Genomic DNA, 21,962 nt, shown 5'->3' with positions numbered 1-21,962 from the left:
CATGCTGAGCACCAAGCACCTGCTCTCCCTGTGTTCTTCTCTCCTTTCCTATCACAGGGCCTTTCAGCCCGTACTCTCCCCATATCCAGCTCTGTACGAAGTGCCCCTTCCACGTTCTCAGATATGTTTTGTGGGACAGATTGACACATCGCATGAATATTCCCATCTCATGAAACTTCTTGGATGATATCCCCTGGGGTGCTTCAGGATAGAGGACCTTCAGAAATCTCCCTAGAAGCAGAGGTGCCGGTACTCCCCTCTGGGAAAGGGGAGTACAGAGAATCCGGGGCGGCTTAGGATTTGAAGTTTTGCCAGCGTTTGCAACGTTGCCCTTATTCCTTTGGAGCCTTGGAATAAATATTTGGCCTTCAGGAGCTTCCTGCCTTTGCCATGAACTTTGTCTTGACTCTGGAAATTAATTTTCTGGCTGTTCCCTCTAACTACAGTTAAAATGAACAGAAAATGTTAATTAAAGCATCTTAGAAAGAAGCATAACTTGCTGCTCTTAAAATCAAATCTTTCTCGGGTGGCTCGGTTAAAGTGTCCCACTTCAGCTCAGGTCATAATCTCACAGTTTGTGAGTTCAGGCCCCGCATGGGGCTCTCTGTGGTCAGCACGGACCCAACTTTGGATCCTCTGTCTGTGTGTGTGTCTCTCTCTCTCTGCCCTGCCCCCACTCACGCACACCCTCTCTCTCTCAAAAATAAATAAAAACATTTTTAAAAAATCAAATCTTTCTTACCTAAAAACACATGTGTCTTTGTAGGCTCATGGAGGAGCAGGATAAATACTCTGAAAATTATATCCTTCGAGCTGTTGCTATTGGGCAAACCACACTTGTGGCTGTTGCCAGGGACAAGATGGGGAGGAAATTCACATCAGCCCCTCGCCAGATTGAGGTAAGGAAACCATCTCATCCAAAACCCATACCTCAGCTCATTTACCTTTATTCATCTTTTTCTGTTTAGTTTGCACAAGTTAAAAATCGTGTGATGGAAGAAAATGATAGTTGTCTGACTCTTAAAGCAATATGTAATTTACTTTAGGTTTTTGTTTTTCTGTGTAAAAGTAATATGCTTCTTGTAGAAAATTTGGAAAGCAAAAAATAAAGACACAGCATGAAAATCACCTATAATTCCACTACTTACAGGCAACCATTATTAATATTTTGGTGTATTTCCTTCACTTTTTCCCCATGCTTATTTTAACATGGATGAATCATACTGTTTTTTTCATTCTAATCTTATATCAAAAGTATTTTTTTATGTCATTAAAAGCTCATTGGTGGCCATTGGTAGTTGTCGAAGCTGGGTGATAGGTACCTGAAAGAGCGTTTTACGATTCTCTCTAATGACCGCTTTTATTCTGATAAGTGGATATATACTTTTTAAGCATTCTCATTTATAATTTTTTGCTACTGTAAATAAAATTTATATTTATAAATGAAGGAAAATACATCTGTGTATAGGATTTTTTTCCTTAGAATAAGCTGCATGATCATTTGTTACAAAATTGACTCTAGTCCATCCCTGTTATCTTTGTGTTTTTCTTCTTCAAGGTGTTTCCTCCATTCAGACTTGTTCCAGAGAAAATGACACTGATTCCAACCAACATGATGCAGGTGATCTCAGAGACAGGAAACACAATTCACCCTTTCTCCTCACCCCACTCTGCCTCACTCCAACACAAAACACACCCTTCTTCCTATTGGCCTGCTCTTGCCTACTCCCAGCCAAGTACAGCAGGATCTGATAAAGAACAAAATTAGTTCTTTCCTGGCCCCTGAAGAACAGGGTGTAACCTACCTCTTGGAACCCCATAGATGTTGTGTGGCACTTGGATTTCTTCTGCATTTGAGTTGATGTGGGATACGTCTCTTGGGAAGTGGGGAAGATAAGAGGTCAAGTTGCTTGGACAGAACATTGGGAAAAGAGAGATGATTTCTCCCCACGTTCCAGGCATTCACTGGCATGTTTCAATTCCAGGTAATGTCTGAAGGTGGCCCCCAGCCCCAGTCTATCATTCACTTCTCCATCAGCAACCAGACTGTGGCTGTTGTGAATAGGAGGGGGCAGGTTACGGGGAAGGTAGTTGGCACAGCTGTGGTCCATGGCACCATCCAGACAGTAAATGAAGATACTGGCAAAGTCATTGTGTTTTCCCAGGTATTTGTTCTTTGTTCTGCTCTGCTTCTACTTTTCCAGCTGGGAACCATATTGGGGGATGTGGGGTGGTGATGAGGAGGGTGTCAGCAACCCAGGAAAGCCCTTTTGAGTCCTTTACCTGACATCCTCTGAACCAAGCATAGGAAATATGTAATCTTTAGTATATATAAAAAAACAAAACAAAACACAAAAACACAGAGTATTTGGCATTGTTATAAGACATAGTCCCTATCCTTAAGAAATTGTTTAGGGGGGCGCCTGGGTGGCTCAGTCGGTTGAGCGTCCGACTTCGGCTCAGGTCATGATCTCGCGGTCCGTGAGTTCGAGCCCCGCGTCGGACTCTGTGCTGACAGCTCAGAGCCTGGAGCCTGCTTCTGATTCTGTGCTCCCCCTCTCTCTCCGCCCCACCCCTGCTGTACTCTGTCTGTCTCTGTCTTTCAAAAATGAATAAACATTAAAAAAAAAAAAAAGAAAGAAATTGTTTAGGGAACAAAAACAATCTATAGCATATTTTGTTGTTGTTGTTGAATGCCCCAAATAAGCACAGAGTAGTTATCGTAAGCATCTCTGCCCACTGCACAGACAGCCCCTTGTAGTCCAAGCTTGCTTCCCTGTTGAACAGGATGAAGTACACATTGAGGTGGTTCAGCTACGGGCTGTTAGGATCCTTGCACCTGCCACTCGACTCATCACAGCGACTGAGGTCAGTCAGGTGGCTCCATTCTCAGTGCCTTCCGGAACGCAGTGCCAGCGGGGCAGGGCTTACAGCAGTACAGCACAGCCCCACTTCTTTTCAGATGCCAGTTTATGTTCTGGGAGTGACCAGTACCCAGACTCCTTTCTCCTTCGGCAATGCCAACCCCGGACTCACATTCCATTGGTCCACGAGCAAAAGAGATGTATTGGATCTGGTACCCAGGCATTCGGAGGTATGAATTTTTTAATAAAGTATTTTAATTAAGATATATATATCGTTTTAGACATAATGCTATTTATTGTACACCTAATAGACTATAGTACAGTGCAAACATAATTTTTATGTGCACTGGAAAACCAGAAAATTCATTTTCTTACTTTATTGCAATATTTACTTTATTGTGGTGGTCTGGGACTGAACCCGCAGTGTGTCTGAGGTGAGCCTCTACTTGGTGATAAATAGCTCTGATGGGACGCCCAGGTGGCTCAGTCAGTGATGTGTCCACCTCTTGATTTCAGCTCAGGTCATGATCTCACGGCTTGTGGGTTCAAGCCCCACATCAGGCTCTGTGCTGAGCGTGAAGGCTGCTTGGGATTCTCTCTCTCTCCCTCCCCCCCTCTCTCTCTGCCTCTGTGTGTGTGTGTGTGTGTGTGTGTGTGTGTGTGTGTGTGTCTCAAAATAAATAAACTTAAAAAAAGAAAATACGTTTGATGTGTTAATGCACATACAATTAAGCCTTAATCAGAAACCTGAGAAAGAAAAAAAAGAAAAAGGTGGATGCTACTTTACCCACTGTCACCTGAGCATCAGTTCGAGAGAGCCTGCCCAAGGTGATCTGGGCACAGAAGCAGCCACCCAGGTCCTTGGAAGGAAGAGCCTGTGGCCAGGTTACCCAGCAGGTCCTGACTCAGTACCCACAAGAATGAAGAATCAGAGGTAGACTTGGGAGAGAGAACAGAGGGGTTACAGGAGCTGCGATTAATCAGGTATTTCTGGAGCCAGCTAAAAAGAAAAGAGAAGTCTAAACAACAGCTACAAAATCTATTTGCAGCTCTTCTGAAAATATTCCTAGATCTGTAGTCTAGGGAAACTCCTGTCTGTCATGGAGTCCCCTGAGCCTAGTTATACTTGGGATGAGGAGAGAGGAAACTGTATCAGTTGGGCAGAGTCCTGAACAGGGATTCGACTCTTCTTCTTGACTAGCAAATAGGGGTGGCCTGGGCCTCTGCATCTGTCCTACCTCTCCCTTCCTCCAACTTTATCTAAAGGACCACTCAGGGACGCCTGGTGGCTCAGTCGGTTAAGTGTCTGACTTGACCTCAGCTCATGTCATGATCTCACGGTTCATGGGTTCGAGCCCCACATTGGGCTCTGCACTGATGGCATAGAGCCTGCTTGGGAGTCTGTCTCCCTCTCCACCCCTCCCCTGCTCTCTCTCCCTCAAAATAAATAAATAAAAACTTTAAAAAGAAATTTTTAAAAAAATTTTTAAAAAATGAAGCACCACTCTCCTCCAAAAGAAGAAATGATTGAGAGCCGCACAGAGTCTCCCCTCCTTCCTTAGACCCTGCACAGGCGAACCGAGGGGTGAAGTGGGAAGAGAAAGGTCTCCAGCGCCCCTCATGTGGGAGGCAGCCTGCACTGTGGTGTCACCATGTAGATCAAACAATTATAAACCACTTGGCTTTAGCATAAGACTTCCTTCCAGACAACTGATTGAGATCCACATATAAGAAAAGGGAATTTTTATATAGGGGAGGAGGGAAAGGTGATTTTGGAACTTGGGACTCTGTGGGAGTAAGGAGAGCTAGAAGAAAGGTGTTGAGGGCTCTGGACAACAAAAAGGCAGGAGAGAGAGGATTGGAAGCAAGTGCCCGAAAGGTAGGCAGGTGTCCACTTCGACACCTGCCTTAGTGTCGGCCCTGCCTTCCCGACGGCCTTGTCCAGTCTGGGCCAGAATGGTGAGTGAAGCCGTGGGAGACAGTCAGCTAGTGTGAGCACTGCCCTAAATCCCGAACTTTCCTTCTCATCCTCTTGCTTCCTTGCCACCACTCTGAGCTCTGGAGGGTACAACATTGCCTCATTTCTCCCAATTCAGGCCCTACTCTCTGAACCTATTTAGGAACTCTTCTTCATTCCATTCCTCTGTCCGTGGATGAACTTCAAGATAACATGAGCTTCTCACAGAGGCTTGCCAGAATTAGGTGAGTGCTATAGACAGAGTTCACTTTAGGAGTTCCTGTGTTGTTGGGAATTTGAAAAGAAATAACACTGAGAATAATCGTTGGTACCCTAGTTCTTTTCTATAGACGTATCTAGCATCTATTTTCCTTACTGTTACAACACAGAGGGAAGTGTGCAGTGATAATTAATGAATATTTCTTTTCTTTTTAATTTTTAAATATATTAGAGAGACAGACAGACAAGCGGAGGAGGGGCAGAGAGAGAGGGAGACACAGAATCCAAAGCAGGCTCCAGACTCTGAGCTGTCGGCACAGGCCCTGATGCAGTGCCGGCACCCACGAACCAGCAAGATCATGACCTGAGCTGAACTCAGATGCTTAACCAACTGAACCACCCAGGTGCCCTAATTAATGACTATTTCTTAATCCATCTCTGTTTTCTAGGTTTTCCTACAGCTCCCAGTAGAGAATAACTTTGCAATGGTTGTCCACACAAAAGCAGCTGGTCGGACCAGTATCAAAGTCACTGTCCGCTGTATGAACAGTTCCTCTGGGCAGCTTGAGGGGGATTTGTTGGAACTGTCTGATGAAGTTCAGATACTGGTAAGCTCCCAAACCTAAATCTTATTTTCACATGTCAAGGAGAAGAAGGTTCTACTCTCTTATCATCCATGAGGAGCTTGGTCTGGATAGAGAAATTGCTAGAGGGAGCCCTAGAACAGGCTTATAGTTTCTAGATCTTTGTCATTCTTGCTAATTGTGTCTATATAAGTATTGCTATTAGAAAGTGTAGAACATTCAGGGAGGGGGACAATACATAAGAGACTCTTAAATAGAGAAATTGCTAGAGGGAGCCCTAGAACAGGCTTATAGTTTCTAGATCTTTGTCATTCTTGCTAATTGTGTCTATAGAAGTATTGCTATTAGAAAGTGTAGAACATTCAGGGAGGGGGACAATACATAAGAGACTCTTAAATACAGAGAACAAACTGAGGGTTGCTGGAGGAGCTGTGGGGTGGGGGGAGAATGGGCTAAATGGCTAAAGGGCATTAAGGAAGACACTTGTTGGGATGAGCACTGAGTGTTAAACATAGGGGATGAATCCTTCCTCTCTGCCCCCATTTCTCTCTCTCTCCATCTCTCTCTCAAAAGTAAATAATAGGACATTTAAAAAATTAAAAAAAAAAAACCCATAGGGGATGAATCACTGGAATCTACTCCTGAAATCATTATTGCACTTTATGCTAACTAACTTGGATGTAAATTAAAAATAAATAAAGAAATAGAAAGTGTAGAACATGCACTCTCCTCAACTCCCCGCACAATGAACACGGGATATGAAACCATAATAACTAAAGAGGGATTCATTTCTGAACTGCTCTGCCTAACACGGATATTATGATACCATCCACTTAGCTATATTCACAGATTTAGAAGGAGATTTAAGCCTAACTTCCGGGAAGGTGTGGAAACACACAGTTGGTTTCTACAGGTGTTCTCAGGCTGAAAGCTAACTGGCCTGGTTGTTGTTAGAGTTCAAAAGAAAAATTGTCATTTATGGGGGGCGAATAAGTTTGTTTACCTCTCAATTTGGGCCTGATTTTTTTTTTCTTTTTCTATTTTTTTCCTTTATTTTGGCTTTGTTTCTCTGGTTCGGTGAGGGGCAGAGGAAAGAGCACTTTCCTAGGAGGTAGAAAACCTGAATAGTGTCCTTTGCTAATTTGTTATTATAGGTTTTATGTTCTCAAATCTGTATTCGGGTTACCGGAGCTAAAATTAGAAAATTCAGAATTATTTTATACTTAATATCTAAGTGATACAGGGAATGTGGTCCATGTGAATATTGTCGGAAGCAGGACTAATACTAGATTTGTGCTGTAGAATACCGAGGTATGTTTGAAGTGTGGCTCATTTGGAAAGGAGCGTCGTGGATGGACCCTTAGACTGTGCCGAAGTGAGGTGGATGTGGGTTTGTAGTTGTCAGTTTGTGAGCAGAGGTCACCATTTGTCTTCTCCGGAAATGAGGAAGAACTCATTTTCTCATTATAGGTGTTTGAAAAACTCCAGCTGTTCTTTCCAGAGTGCCAGCCTGAGCGAATTCTGATGCCCATGAATTCCCAGCTCAGACTGCACACCAACAGGTGAGGAGAATGGAGAAGGGCAGGCCAGCTTGTTAACCTTACCCTCGGGAAAACATTGAACATGGAAAAAACTGTTGCCTTCTAGGTGATTTTTCTAACACAAATAATAATTTTTTTTTAGTTGAAGGGAAATTCATGTAACATCAAATTAACCATTTTAGAGCGGACAGTTTGGTGGCATTTAGTGTATCACAGTATTGTGTAGCCGACACCTCTCTCTAGTTCCAAAATATTTTCATCGTCACCACAGGATCACCCATCAGCAGTCACTCCCTGTCTTCCCCCACCCTCTCAGCTTCTGGCAACCATGTGTGAATGTGGATTTCACTTACGTGGAATCATGCAGCATGTGTGTGACCTTTTGCATTGGCTTCTTTCAGTTAGCATGTTTTCGAGGCTCATTTCCATTATAGTATGTATCAGTATTTCATTCTTTTTTATGACTAAGTAATACTCCATGGTATGGATATAACATCTTTAGTTTATCCTTTAATCTGTTGTCAAACATTTGGGTTGTTTTCACCTTTTGGCTGTTGCAAATAGTGCTGCTATGAGCATTCACATACAACTATTTGTTTGAATACCCGTTTTCAGTCCTTTTAGCTGAATAATTTTTTAATGATAAATATGTGATGGGATTTGATTTTTAAAGACATGGGCAGACCTAAAGTGTAAGACAGGAAGCCATCAAAATTCTAGAGGAGAAAGCAGGCAAAAACCTCTTTGACCTCAGCTGCAGCAGCTTCTTACTCAACACGTCTCTAGAGGCAAGGGAAACAAAAGCAAAAAGTGAACTATTGGGACCTCATCAAAATAAAAAGCTTCTGCACGGCGAAGGAAATAGTCAGCAAAACTAAAAGGCAACTGATGGAATGGGAGAAGATATTTGCAAATGACATATCAGATAAAGGGTTAGTATCCAAAATCTATAAAGAACTTACCAAACTCAACACCCAAAAAACAAATAATCCAGTGAAGAAATGGGCAAAAGACATGAATGGACACTTTTCCAAAGAAGACGTCCAGATGACTAACAGAAACATGAAAAAATGCTCGACATCACTCATCATCAAATACAAATCAAAACCACAATGAGATACCACCTCACACCTGTCAGAATGGCTAACATTAACAACTCAGGCAACAACAGATGTTGGCGAGGATGGGGAGAAAGAGGATCGCTTTTGCACTGTTAGTGGGTATGCAAACTGGTACAGCCACTCTAGAAGACAGTATGGAGGTTCCTCAAAAAATTAAAAATAGAATTACCTTACGACCCAGCAATTGCACTACTAGGAATTTATCCAAGGGATATAGGTATACTCTTTCAAAGGGGCACATGCACCCCAATGTTTATGGCATCACTATTGACAACAGCCAAAGTATGGAAAGAGCCCAGATGTCCATCGGCAGATGAATGGATAAAGAAGATGTGGTACATACATACAATGGAGTAATACTTGGCAGTCAAAAAGAATGAAATCTTGCCATTTGCAACAACATGGATAGAACTAGATTGTATAATGCTAAGCGAAGTTAGAGAAAGACTTCACTTATACGTGGAATTTAAGGTACAAAACAGATGAACATAAGGGAAGGGAAGCAAAAATAATATAAAAATAGGAAGGGGGCAAAATATAAGAGACTCTTAAATACAGAGAACGGAGGGTTGATGGGGGGGTCTCGGTGGGGGCATGGGCTAAATGAGTGATGGGCATTAAGGAGAGCACTCGTTGGGATGAGCATTGGGTGTTGTATGTGGGGAATAAATCACTGGATTCTACTCCTGAAATCATTATTGTACTATATGCTAACTAACTTGGATGTAAATTAAAATAAATTTTTTTTATAAATAATAAAACCTAAAAATAAAACAATAAAATAAAATAAAATAAAATAAAATAAAAGACACGGGCATAATCCAAAGGCAGACTTTTGCTTAAGGAACAAATAAGCACATAACATGGAGAATGGCAGGCATTTTCCTCAGAGTACAGCCTCTAACGGGGATCCTGGCAATCCCTCCTCCTTTCTTTCTGGTCAGAGCCCCCAAGAGACGCTACTTGTTCCATTTGTTCCCTAGAGAAGGGGCCGCCTTTGTGAGTTCCCGTGTTCTCAGGTGCTTCCCTAATTCATCTGTCATCGAGGAGGATGGTGAAGGGCTTCTGAAAGCCGGTTCCATTGCAGGCACTGCCGTGTTGGAAGTCACTTCTGTAGAACCTTTTGGAGTCAACCAAACAACCATAACTGGAGTTCAGGTGAGTTCAAGGACTTACAAAAATAGAAGGAATACCATGGCCTGAGAGGCAGATTTCCTGGTTTGAGAACTAGAAACTTCTCTGGAAGTCAGAACAAACTGGAAGATAAGACACTCTTGATGTGGGTACAAGCCATCAAATTAAAGTGGTCTTTAATCCACAAAAGGGATTAGCCTCCAATTGGCACACTTCTGAGCAGCTTTGGCAAAAGGATGTGGGAGAAGGGTAGAGCTATTGCTATCAAAATTAGGCTTTGATATTAGAATTTAAAAATTTAGTCTAACACACAAAAAAGTATTTTGTAAGCATCAAATACCTCCCATATTCCAGCCACTATGTTCTCTCATGTGTGTTAATCTCTTCTGACTAGCACACAAACCCTGTGAGATCAGCATCACTATCTGCACTGAGCTGATGGTAAATCTGAGACCTAGCATGGTTAAATGAGGCTCTGAAGGGTGGGGCGGGGGTTGCAAAGCTGGGCTTCTTTGCTGCTTCACACCTTATCTCGCACAGTGTGAAAACCCAAGCTACACTATTCTTGATAAATGATCAGTTCTGTAGCAATCAGTATGGAGGAGCCCTCTGCACAAAACAGGTGAAGTGTCTGCAGTCTTTTCCTCAGGAAGCTCCAGCTTCTCTCCACCCTCCTGCAGCTTTGAGAACTAAGGAGCCATTTCCTGTACTGTCCCATTTCTTACTACTCTGATTTAAGTCCTCTCACGTCAGGAGCTGCTTCCCGTGAAAGCAGCACACCGTTTATTGCGGACTGTTAACTTCATCCGTCACTGCTCCTCTCCAATGGTCCTTCCCCCGCAGGTGGCACCAGTGACATACCTGCGGATGAGCAGCCGACCTGTGCTGTACACAGCCCGCGGGAGGACTCTGGCAGCCTTTCCTGTGGGTGTGTCGCTCGCCTTCACTGTCCAGTTTTATAACAGCATCGGAGAGAAATTCCACACACACAACACCCAGCTTCATCTGGCTCTGAACAGGTGTGGGGCCAAAGGAGTGGTGTGCATGCTGTGGTAGAAGTTGTGCGGATGGGCTAGGGTTATACGGTGTAACTCCAGTAAATTCCTCTCGTGCTCTCTACTCAGAATCTGATCTTTATTTTTTTCATTAGGATGGAAAACACCAGAATGGTGTTGGCTGGTTAATGAAGAATTTCAGGGTGTCTTGAATCTGTCAAGCCCTAATTCACACAAAGCTCCCATAGGGAGCTGGTTGGAGTATTATTACCAAAAGCTGTACTGGAGGGGCGCCTGGGTGACTCATTCAGTTGGGCGTCTGACTCTTGATTTTGGCTCAGGTCATGATCTCACCATTTGGGGGATCGCACCCCACGTCAGTCTCTGTGCTAAGGAGCCTGCTTGGGATCCTCTCTCCTCCCTCCTTACCCCTCCCCCACTTGCATGCACTCTCTGTCAAAATAAATAAGTAAACTTAAAAAAGGAAAAAAGCTGTACTGGAAAACAAATTCTTAATTTAAAAAAAGGGGCTTACTGGCTACTCTGTGTATGAAGGTAATAGACCTGACCCCTGGCCACCCCTTGCTTGCCCTCCACCATAGAACTCTTTCTCAGGATCCCTGCCTGGCTCAGGAAAGCACGTGACTCTTGATCTTAGGGTTGTGAGTTCGAGCCCCATGTGGGGTGTAGAGGTCACTTAGATAAATAAAAAACGTAAAAAAGAATTCCTTCTGAACCTTTGAGCTGTTGAACAGAAAATGCTGTGAGCAGAGCTCTGCCACCAGAACTGTGTCCTAACTGTGATTTTCAGAGACGTCTGCCTTTCTCGTTTCCTTTCAGAGATGATCTGCTCCTGATTGGGCCAGGGAGTGGGAACTACACTTACATGGCTCAGGCCGTGAGCACGGGGGTGACGCTTTTGGGAATCTGGGACCGGAGGCACCCAGGTGTGGCAGATTATGTCCCTGTTGCTGTGGAGCACGCCATCGAACCAGACACCCAGCACACCTTGGTTGGAGACGTCATCTGCTTCAGGACTCACCTCCTCAACCATGACGGTCCGGACACCTTCCTTTCTTAATTGTACAGTCGACAGGATGAGAAAGCACTCATTCCTTAGACAGTTTTTTCAAAATTATTTAAAATTTTTTCTTAACGTTTATTTATTTTTGAGACAGAGAGAGACAGAGCATGAACGGGGGAGGGTCAGAGAGAGAGAGGGAGATGCAGAATCTGAAACAAGCTCCAGGCTCTGAGCTGTCAGCACAGAGCCCAACGCAGGGCTCGAACTCACGGACCGCGAGATCATGACCTGAGCCAAGGTCGGATGCTTAACCGACTAAGCCACCCAGGCACCCCTCAAAATGATTTTAAATCTGAGGACCTAAGGGCGCCTGGCTGGCTCAGTTGGTAGAGCATACAGCTCTTGACCTTGGGGTTATAAATTCGAGCCCCACGTTGGGTGTAGAGATTACTTAAAAAAATAAAATCTTTAAAAATCTGAGGGCCTCTCTGAGAAATAAGAAATTGTGTACATGTTAACTGATCTGTTTACTGCCCATTTCTCAGAGGCCAGCCAATTAGAAATCAGCCAGGAATATTGATCATGCACCTCCTGAACACATAACTTGCTATATTACCACGTAGACGTTACAGTTACCTTGCCTTCTCCCCCATTCCCAGCTTCTGAAGGAGGATAATTGATAAATTGAAGAGCAGTAAAGGATGAAATAAAAGGAAGGAAAGGTCAATAAGGATTTAGTTCCAAGAACTGACTGAGCACACAGCTTTGTGAGGGACCTTTGAAGGCCTAACTCTTAAATATATCATCACTCTAATAAGGTTTGGCCTTTTACTGGGCTGAACTATACTGGTCATCAGCAAAGCGTTTCTGTCCTCAGAAGTACTATTGAGTTCAGGAAGATCAGTCTTTGGTTAGGAAGTGAGTATTGATTCTCTGGGTTTACAGAAAGCACACTGCAAAGTGGTGGACCCTGCCTGTGTACACTGAAATCATCCATCCAAGTTGGACCGGCAGGGATGGTATGGGTTTGGCTTTGTAAACGCTTGTGGGAACTGTGGATACATGTGTTTGAGTACTGTAATGTGATGTGGGGCCAGACTCTGTATATTTAGGGCTTGATGCAGGGGGCGGCCATTCAGCCCAGGTCAGGCCCCCCAGTCCCATAATGACTGATTTGCAAGGAATCACTACTAACACCTAATCCAGGGCCAGTGAGCTAACCCTGCTTTAGGATTGAAAGAGTTACAAATCATCAAGAGATGATCGTTCATCTCTTGTCAGTGAAACAACACTTTCACTTTACCCCTTTGCTGGGTTTTGTCAGGATTGTCCCTCTGTCTTCCATTCTGGAATTATTTGGGCATCCTGAATCTATACTGCCTATGGATGACCAAATGCCGGGATCTGTGATCTAACACAAACTCAAGGTTGTGTTCCTCTGCCACCTTGAGACTTAAGCCAAAGCAACAAAACTTCTCTCCTGCAGTCTTCTGCTGGTGTCTGTCCGCCAGTAACTGAAAGAGAATTACCCTTGTGTGTATAAAGAGTTTTTCTTTTTCCTAAGGAGAACAGTTAAGGTCTCCAACTAAGTAGCTCCTTCTATGATTCTGAAGGTCAGTAGTTCTTGCTTTATTTTGTGGGTTTGATGGTACATGAAGGGGAGCCTGACATTCAGAAAATAAAGTTCTCTTCAAAGCTGGATGTTCCTCCTAGGAAGAGATATCTGTGTGCTTGAATGGTCTACTGACTGGGAATCTGAATACTCTTAGAGTGACCCCCAAGTTACATCTGAGTTTGCGGCCATGTGCTTTCTCTTGTTTTTTTTCTAGGTGAACCCGGGATATGGATGATTTCTGCTGACAACATTCTGCAGACAGACACTGGCACTGGAGTGGGAGTGGCCAGGAGGCCAGGAGTAGCAACAGTCTTTCATGACATCCCAGGAGTGGTGAAAACATATCGCGAGGTAACCCTAGCAAGGCCAGGATGACTATTTCCATATTTAGGAATATGCATATAGAAAACACATCTGGTGGGGGGGGGATGCGTGGCAGGCTCAGTCAGTAGAGCATGTGATTCTTGATCTTGAGGTTGTGAGTTTGAGCCCCATGTTGGGTGTAGAGATGACTTAAAAAAAAATAAAATAAGGGGCGCCTGGATGGCTCAGTCGGTTGAGCGTCCGACTTCGGCTCAGGTCATGATCTCACAGCTTGTGAGTTCAAGCCCTGCATCGGGCTCTGTGCTGACAGTTCAGAGCCTGGAGCCTGCTTTGGATTCTGTGTCTCCCTCTCTCTCTGCCCCTAACCCACTCACATTCTGTCTCTGTCTCTCTCAAAAATAAATAAATATTAAAAAAAAAATTTTTTTTAATAAAATAAAATCTTTTAAATTTTTTTTTTCAACGTTTATTTATTTTTGGGACAGAGAGAGACAGAGCATGAACGGGGGAGGGGCAGAGAGAGAGGGAGACACAGAATCGGAAACAGGCTCCAGGCTCTGAGCCATCAGCCCAGAGCCCGACGCGGGGCTCGAACTCACGGACCGTGAGATCGTGACCTGGCTGAAGTCGGACGCTTAACAGACTGCGCCACCCAGGCGCCCCTAAAATAAAATCTTTTAAATAAAAAAGCATCCTGGGAAAAGAAATACACTCACATGTCAGATATAAAGCCAGCTAGAAAATTTTATTGGAACACAAAGCTATTTGTGATTAGGATTCTTAACCAGGAACAAAATAAATAAAAGGATTCTTAACCAGAAAAATGACTAGTGTGATCTTATACTTTAAAATATCACTGTAGGGTGCCTGGGGGCTCAGTCAGTTAAGCTTCCGAGTCTTGATTTTGGCTCGGGTCATGATCTCACCATTTGTGAGTTTCAGCTCCGCATGAGGCTCTGCACTGTCAGTGCAGATTCCCTCTCTTTGCCCCTCCCCTGCTCACACTCTCTTTCTCAAAATAAATAAACCTAAAAATAAAATATCAACTTTGCTATTGGTTGGTCATTAAGGAATCTCCTCCTGAAATCATTGTCACACTATATGCTAACTAACTTGGATGTAAATTAAAAAAATGACTTCAGGTTTTTGATTGAATAACTAAAAGGACAGAATTGCCTTTACTTGAAATGCAGGTGAAACAGTTTTGGTGAGAAGAGTCTGTCTGAGGCATGTAAAGTGGAGGGTCTACTAGATGTCAAATGGATGTGTGACATAGCTGGATATAAAGGCTGGGAGTCACTGATGCAGAGAGGACAGAGCCCTGTGATCACTGAGAGAAGTGAATGTAAATAAAGGGAGGGTACAAGTGCTCTGGGAGCACTCCAATGAATTGAGAACTCTGAGAAAGGAAGAGTAACCAGCAAGAGGGACTTAGTAAAAAAACGACTAGGGAAGTAGGAGAAAAACTCCGATATCGGTGTCCTGGAAGCCAAGTGAAGAAAGTACAGGTTTCCCCCAGTATCTGAAAGTACAGTGTTCTGTGAAACATTTTGTGGGGATTTTTGATAGTTTATTTATTTATTTAGAGAGACTGTGAGCGGGGAAAGGGGCAGAGAGAAGGAGGGAGATTGAATCCCAAGCAGGCTCCGAGCCGTCCGTCTTGTGAATTATGAGATCATGACCTGTGTGGAAACTAAGAGTTGGAGGCTCAGTGGACTGACCCACCCAGGCACCCCCATGTGAAACATTTTGTAAGCCAGAAATGGCATAAAGCAAAGAAGCAATTACCATTTATTTATATAGAAAAAAATGTTTGAGCGTTCCCAGACCAAAAAAAACAAAACCCAATTCTCTTAGGCTTTTCTTTTTCTTTCTTTTTTAATGTTTATTTATTTTCAGAATTTTTAATTTATTTTTTAATTTACATCCAAATTAGCATATAGTGCAACAATGATTTCAGGAGTAGATTCCTTAAAGCCCCTTACCCATTTAACCCATCCCCCCTCCCACAACCCCTCCAGTAACCCTCTGTTCTCCATATTTAAGAGTCTCTTATGTTTTGTCCCCCCTCCCTGTTTTTATATTATTTTTGTTTCCCTTCCCTTATGTTCATCTGTTTTGTCTCTTAAAGTCCTCATATGAGTGAAGTCATATGATATTTGTCTTTCTCTGACTGACTAATTTCACTTAGCATAATACCCTCCAGTTCCATCAACGTAGGTGCAAATGGCAAGATTTCATTCTTTTTGGAATGTTTATTTTTGAGAGAGACAAACACTGCGCAAGCATAGGAGGAGCAGAGAGAGAGGGAGACACAGAATCCAAAGCAGGTTCCAGGCTCTGAGCTGTCAGCACAGAGCCTGATGGGGGGCTCAAGCTCATGGACCACGAGATCATGACCTGAGCCGAAGTCCAATGCTTAGCCAGCTGAGCCGCCCAGACGCCCCTCTCTTAGGCTTTCCTGATTGCTTAGCACACATCTTGGTGACAGATGCACAAAACACATTGAGATAAAGCAGAGACGCTCAGTTCAAAGCTACAGGGCTGAATGCTGAGCTGCTAAGTGTGGCTCCCGGGAAGGGCTTGTCTGTGGTAGCTCCCAGGGAGGGGCTTGTCTGTGCTGCCGCCTCTGCGAGGCTTGCTGCAAAACAAATGCTGAAGGCTGTTTTTGCCTTTTTTTGTAAAAGCAAAAAATCCTCTTCAGATTTCTTTCCTTAGGGGAACCAAGTGCTAACGTCTTTCATAAAAGCAATAGGGCTTAAAGCAAATTTTCTAAAAGCGGAGGGGTTCTCATATTTCCAGGAGGGAGGGAGTGTGTAACTCTTGGTGTACAGCTTTAAAAAAAAAAAAATGAAGTGACATTTAAACTGAATCTTGAGATCTGAATCATGGCACACACAAAAATAAATAAAAACAAACTGAGTCTTGACAATTAGGAATGTGTCTGGCAGATAAAAGAGAAGGCATTTGATTTATATTTTAATTTTAAAAAATTGTAATTTTTTTTATTTTTTGAAGAGAATGCATTTTATTCTTTAAAAAAAAAATTTTTTTTTTTTATTTTAGAGAGAGGGAACACGAGCGGGGGAGAGAGGCAGAGGGAGAGAGAGAGAGAATCTCAAGCCTCCTCCCCACCCAGCCCAGTGTGGAGCCTGAGTTAGGGCTCTATCCCACAAGTCTGGGATCATGACCAGAGCCAAAATCAAAAGTCAGCCAGTCAACCAACTGAACCACCCAGGCGTTCAAGAAAAGGCATTTTAGACTACAGGCATAGATGTGCAAAGACAAAGATAGATGATGTTTGAAGACCGGTGAATAAATCAGGATGACTTTGGCAAAAGTTTATAAAGGTAGAGAGGGAAAATCAGATAATACCTAAAGAGAACTTGTATCATGGGCAGATAAGAGAGCTGGGACAGAGGCAGCATGAGAAGATAATTTGAGAAGGAGATTGAGAAGCATCTCTGTATTAGGAAAGCAGAGAGAAAGGGGTCACAAAAGGCAAGGGAGGGACTGGTCTGTGCTGTCAGAGGCTACAAAGAAGTCAAAAGATCTCGATATCCTCGTTTGTGTACTTTGAATAATCCTCACGTAATTATTCGCTAACAGACACTCATTGAGGCCTCTTCTGTGTCAGCCCTGTGTTGGGCTCTGGAACACAAAGATGAAAAAGACAAGACTTCCCTTACTGAGCATTTAATGTAACTAAGTTGGTGTCAAGGTTCTTGAACATTTGAAAAAACAAGAAACTATGGTGGTACTGAGGAGACTGTGTTAAAATATACATTTAAGATGATATAATGTCATAAATAATGACATATAATGACAAGATTATAAATCTTTAAGTTGAAGATTTTTGGGGGGAAAGGGTCATCTTTATCTTCTCCCATTGTAATCATTAAACATTTGCCTTAAATACAAAGCACAGTACAAGGATGTACAAAGTTAAACTAGAATCTCAGTTGAAGAACTTAGATTCTAATAGGAGTGATTTTTAACAAAAATAAAAATACCTGCAGGATAAGACAGAACATTACACATATATTGAAAGAAGTAAAGGACTTTGAAGTTTCAGAAAAGGTTGAGAATATATGCAAGAGAGAACACTCTGAAGAGAGTTGCACTTGTCTTCAAAGGCATTTTATTATGTGTTTATTTTTAAGATTTTATTTTTAAGCATTCTGTATAGCCAATGTGGGGCTCAAACTCACAACCCCCCAATCAAGAGTCATGCACTTCATGGACTGAGCCAGCCAGGTGCCCCAATTTTTAAAATATTTTATTTATCTTTTATTTATTTATTTGTTTGTTTGTTTGTTTGTTTGTTTATTTAGAAACAGAATGCGAGTGGGGGAGGGGCAGAAAGAGAGGAAGACACAGAATAGGAAGCAGGCTCCGGGCTCCTAGCTGTCAGCCTAGAGCCCAACGTGGGGCTCGAACTCATGAACTGTGAGATCATGACCTGAGCCAAAGTCAGACACTTAACTGACTGAGCCACCCAGGCGCCCCTAAAAATTTTATTTTTAAGCACAAAGGAATTTTAATAGGAAGTCCTACGGAGGGAAGATGTCAAACGGAATAATGAATAAAGATCTTTTAGAAAAAAAAAACATGTTTTTTTCTTCTCAAAAGTGAACAGATGTTGTGGTTCTCAGATATGTAATGAAGTGGAAGGGCAGTTTGCACTTGTGTGAACCAGATGCTTTTTGGTTGAATGAGTTATGAAAAGTGGAGGGGGAGGAAACAAGATTTTCTAAGAACTTAGGTACAGATTTTCCTTTGGTTTGCCAACAGGTGGTGGTCAGTGCATCATCAAGATTGACGCTCAGTTATGACCTCAAGACCTACCTCACCAATAGCCCCAGTTCAGCGGTGTTCAAGCTTTTCGTCACCACTGGCAGAAATGGTGCTAATCTCAAAGGTCAGGAGTCTCTTTATAGGTCTGGGTGGTTGTTTCCGTCTTTCCCATCCTCCTTCAATTCATTTACCCCTTTGACGAGTAATCCGGATTTCCTTCTATTTGAAAATTGACTCCACCTCAACAAATAAATCATGGACACCTATGACTGGGTATCAAAACCTGACTGGATATCGGGTTTTGAAATAGGCGCAGCCTAGTCTGTTTTCTTTGTAGTTCTAATCGTGCCTGAGAATAGGAGGTGGCCTAAACCAGGGATTTCCAAACATGGCTGATTTTCAAGGTTACTCAAGGAAATTTTTCAAAAATACAGTCTTAGGCTCCATCCCGAAATTTAATAAGTTTGGGATAAGACCTAGGACACAATTTTTTTCAATTTGTTACAGTTTGCTGTCAAAAAAAGGTAGGGCGGGGGGAGGGGGCACCTGGCTGGCTCAGTCAGTAGAGCATGCAGCTCTTGATCTCGGGGTCCTGAGTCCGTGCCCCACCTTGGACGTAGAGATTACTTAAAAAAAAAAAAAATAGGGGTGCCTGGGCGGCTCACTTGCTTTAGCATCTGATTCTTGATTTCAGCTCATATCATGATCTTGTCATTTGTGAGTTCGAGCCCTGCATTGAGCTCCACACTGACTGCAGAGCCTGCTTGGGATTCTCTCTCTCTCCTTATCTCTGTGCACCTCCTGCACTCTCTCTCTCAAAATAAATAAATAGACTTAAAGTAATAATAACAAAAATTAAAAATCTTTTAAACAGGGTGGGGAGGAAAGAAAACTAAAATACAAGAAACTCCTAGTAGATTCTAGGTGCTGTGTTAGCAACTTTTATATATTTTTATCTCATTTAACAGTCTTATGTAGTGTTCATCATTTTTTAAAAGTTTATTTGTTTTGAGAGAGAGAGAGAATGTGCATACATGAGCGGGGGGTGGGGGGGGTAGTGGCAGAGAGAAGGGGGAGAGAGGGAAAATCCCAAGCAGGCTCCACATTGTCAGCACTGAGCCGGATGTAGAGCTCAGTCTCACAAACAAGTCGTGAGATCATGACTTGAGCCAAAATCAAGAGTCAGACACTTAACCGACTGAGCCACCCAGGCGTCCCAATTATCATCATTTAAAAAAAAAAATTTAACATTTATTCATTTTTGAGAGTGAGAGAGAGCATAAGCAGGGGAGGGGCAGAGAGAGAGAGGGAGACACAGAATCCAAGGCAGGCTCCAGGTTCTGAGCTGTCAGCACAGGGCCTAACGCGGGGCTTGAACTCACGGACTGTGAGATCATGACCTGAGCTGAAGTTGGATGCCCAACCAACTGAGCCACCCAGGTGCCCCTATCATCATTTTAAAGATGAGACATACTGGGGTGCCTGGGTGTCTCAGTCAGTTGAGCGTCTGACTTCGGCTCAGGTCATGATCTCGCAGTCCTGGAGTTCAAGCCCCTCGTCGGGCTCTGTGCTGACAGCTCAGCCCTGGAGCCTGCTTCGGATTCTGTGTCTCCCTTTCTCTGCCCCTTCCCTGCTCACACTCTGTCTCTCTCAAAAAACAAACATTAAAAAATAAAAAAAATTTAAAAAAAGAGAAATACTGAGTCTTAAGAGCAAGTTACGTATATAAGGTAACAAGTCAACAAGTCGGTGGCAGAAGTGGTAGATCTGCTCAAAGTCCACGTAAATTCTTTCACTCTTTTTTTTTTGGGGGGGGGGTGGCGGTAAGAGAACACTCAAAACCAAGGAGAGATGTCCAAAACATACTTACTGTCTATAAAACTTTATGAAAAATTTTTTTTAATATTTATTTTTGAGAGAGCACAAGTGAGGAAGGGACAGAGAGAGAGGAAGACCTAGAATTGGAAGCAGGCTCTAGGCTCTGAGTTGTCAGCACAGAGCCCGCTACGGGACACAAACCGTGCGATTATGACCTGAGCCGAAGTCCAGAGCCAGTTACGTATTGCTTAACCTACAGAGCCACCCACCAGCCGCCCCTTGCTAAGTTTTGTTTTGTTTTGCTTTTATTTATTTAATCTCTACACCCAAATTGGGGCTGTGACAACCCTGAGATTAAGAGTCACACACTCCTCTGAGCCAGCCAGATGCTCACCCCTTAAAAAAATTTTTTTTAATGTTTATTTTTGAGAGAGAGAAAGAGAGCATGAGCAGGGGAGTGGCAGAGAGAGACACACACACACACACAATCTGAAGCAGGCTCCAGGCTCCGAGCAGTCAGCACAGAGCCTGATGCAGGACTCGAAGTTGTGAACTGTGAGATCATGACCTGAGCCAAAGTCAGACGCTCAATTGACTGAGCGACCCGGGCGTCCAGTTTTTTCAATTTTTTTTAATGTTTATTTTTGAGAGAACACGTGAGAGCAAGGGAGGGACAGAGAGAGGGGGACAGAGGATACGAAGTGGGCTCTGTGCTGGCAACAGAGAGCCCCATGTGGGCTTCGAACTTACAAACTGTGAGATCATGACCAGAGCCGAAGTCAGATGCTTAACCAGTTGAGCCACCCAGGCACACCGCCACCCCCCCCCCCCAATCCCTTTTTAAAATCAAGCTACTGCTGGGGCGCCTGAGTGGCTCAGTCAGTTGAGGGTCCGACTTCAGCTCAGGTCATGATCTCACAGTCCGTGAGTTTGAGCCCCGTGTCGGGCTCTGTGCTGACAGCTCAGAGCCTGGAGCCTGCTTCGGATTCTGTGTCTCCCTCTCTCTCTGACCCTCCCCCGTTCATGCTCTGTCTCTGTCTCAAAAATAAATAAAACATTTAAAAAAAATTTTTGTTTAATTAAAAATAAATAAAATCAAGCTACTGCTTCTATGCGTCTCCTCTTTTATAAATTCTTATGACACCTCTTTACCTCTTCTCTTGCTTCTTAGGGTCCTGTACCTCCAGTCAGGCCTTGGCCATTACAACAGTACTTCTCCCTGAGACCCTTGTGGTGTGCCATGTGCAGTTCAGTAATACGTTGCTAGACATTCCAGCAAGCAAAGTCTTCCATGTCCATGCAGGTTTCAGCATGGAAAGAGGTGGGTCCCATCCCTGGAGTCTGGTGCCCTTGTTCCCATCTCTGTACAGTCGTCACTTCTTATTGGATTGCATTTATACTTTACAGTTTCATCTGCCGTAGAACTGTGGAACCTTTCTCAAGCGACATTTTTGTTCACTCCATCCAATAATGTTCAACACGTCCCCAGAACCCCCCCCCCCCAATGCTTTTCTTTTGTCATTTACTGTTTTCTTCTTTGCTGGTCCCTGTTACTGCTGGGCTTTTTATCCCCGGCAAGTAGCAGTGTTTGAATGTTTGTTGTTGAACTGGAGGATATTCCAAGCAGAGTACATGAACTAGCATGAAGTAGAAATCGGCGTGACATTGGGATGGTTTCGTACAAATCAACTGACGTAAAATGAGGATTTGTGTCAAACACAGGCACGAGTAGGATAGTGCTACAGCCCAGGCGCCTGTCCTGCGAGGCCAGCAGTGCCGTGCGAGTAACAAGCAGCTACTGAAGGCAGGCTCACTCAGCACGCTGGTGGGCACTGAGCGCACCCGGTGCCAGGACAGGTGCTGGATGTGCAACAGGGAGCAAGACAGGGCTTTGTACCGTCACTGGTGCTGCATCGATCCATCGATCCATCACAGAATAGAGACCACACGGGATGCTGCAGAGTCCGAA

The 21,962-nt window shown here is 43.5% G+C and overlaps 1 protein-coding gene across 14 annotated transcripts in view; it reads left to right on the top strand.

Moving 5' to 3' along the window:
* Positions 1-21,962, top strand: part of NUP210L (nucleoporin 210 like) — an 84,518-nt gene that overhangs the window by 56,803 nt on the left and 5,753 nt on the right. For 10 of the 14 annotated variants that reach the window (XM_045455907.1, XM_045455899.1, XM_045455901.1 and 7 more), the window contains 13 exons: positions 767-899; positions 1,559-1,621; positions 1,986-2,165; positions 2,788-2,868; positions 2,942-3,094; positions 5,490-5,648; positions 7,095-7,186; positions 9,270-9,444; positions 10,264-10,439; positions 11,256-11,473; positions 13,269-13,405; positions 18,173-18,299; positions 21,165-21,314. In XM_045455907.1, coding sequence (XP_045311863.1) covers positions 767-899; positions 1,559-1,621; positions 1,986-2,165; positions 2,788-2,868; positions 2,942-3,094; positions 5,490-5,648; positions 7,095-7,186; positions 9,270-9,444; positions 10,264-10,439; positions 11,256-11,473; positions 13,269-13,405; positions 18,173-18,299; positions 21,165-21,314 — 1,844 coding nt within the window. The remainder of the gene's footprint in view (positions 1-766; positions 900-1,558; positions 1,622-1,985; positions 2,166-2,787; positions 2,869-2,941; positions 3,095-5,489; positions 5,649-7,094; positions 7,187-9,269; positions 9,445-10,263; positions 10,440-11,255; positions 11,474-13,268; positions 13,406-18,172; positions 18,300-21,164; positions 21,315-21,962) is intronic. The other 4 variants (XM_045455902.1, XM_045455900.1, XM_045455905.1 and 1 more) reach the window with 3 other exon arrangements.

The sequence above is a fragment of the Leopardus geoffroyi genome, chromosome C3, assembly GCF_018350155.1.
Source record: "Leopardus geoffroyi isolate Oge1 chromosome C3, O.geoffroyi_Oge1_pat1.0, whole genome shotgun sequence".
Taxonomy (NCBI): domain Eukaryota; kingdom Metazoa; phylum Chordata; class Mammalia; order Carnivora; family Felidae; genus Leopardus; species Leopardus geoffroyi.
Note: the sequence above shows the minus strand (reverse complement) of the source record. Positions and strands in the feature narration are given on the sequence as shown.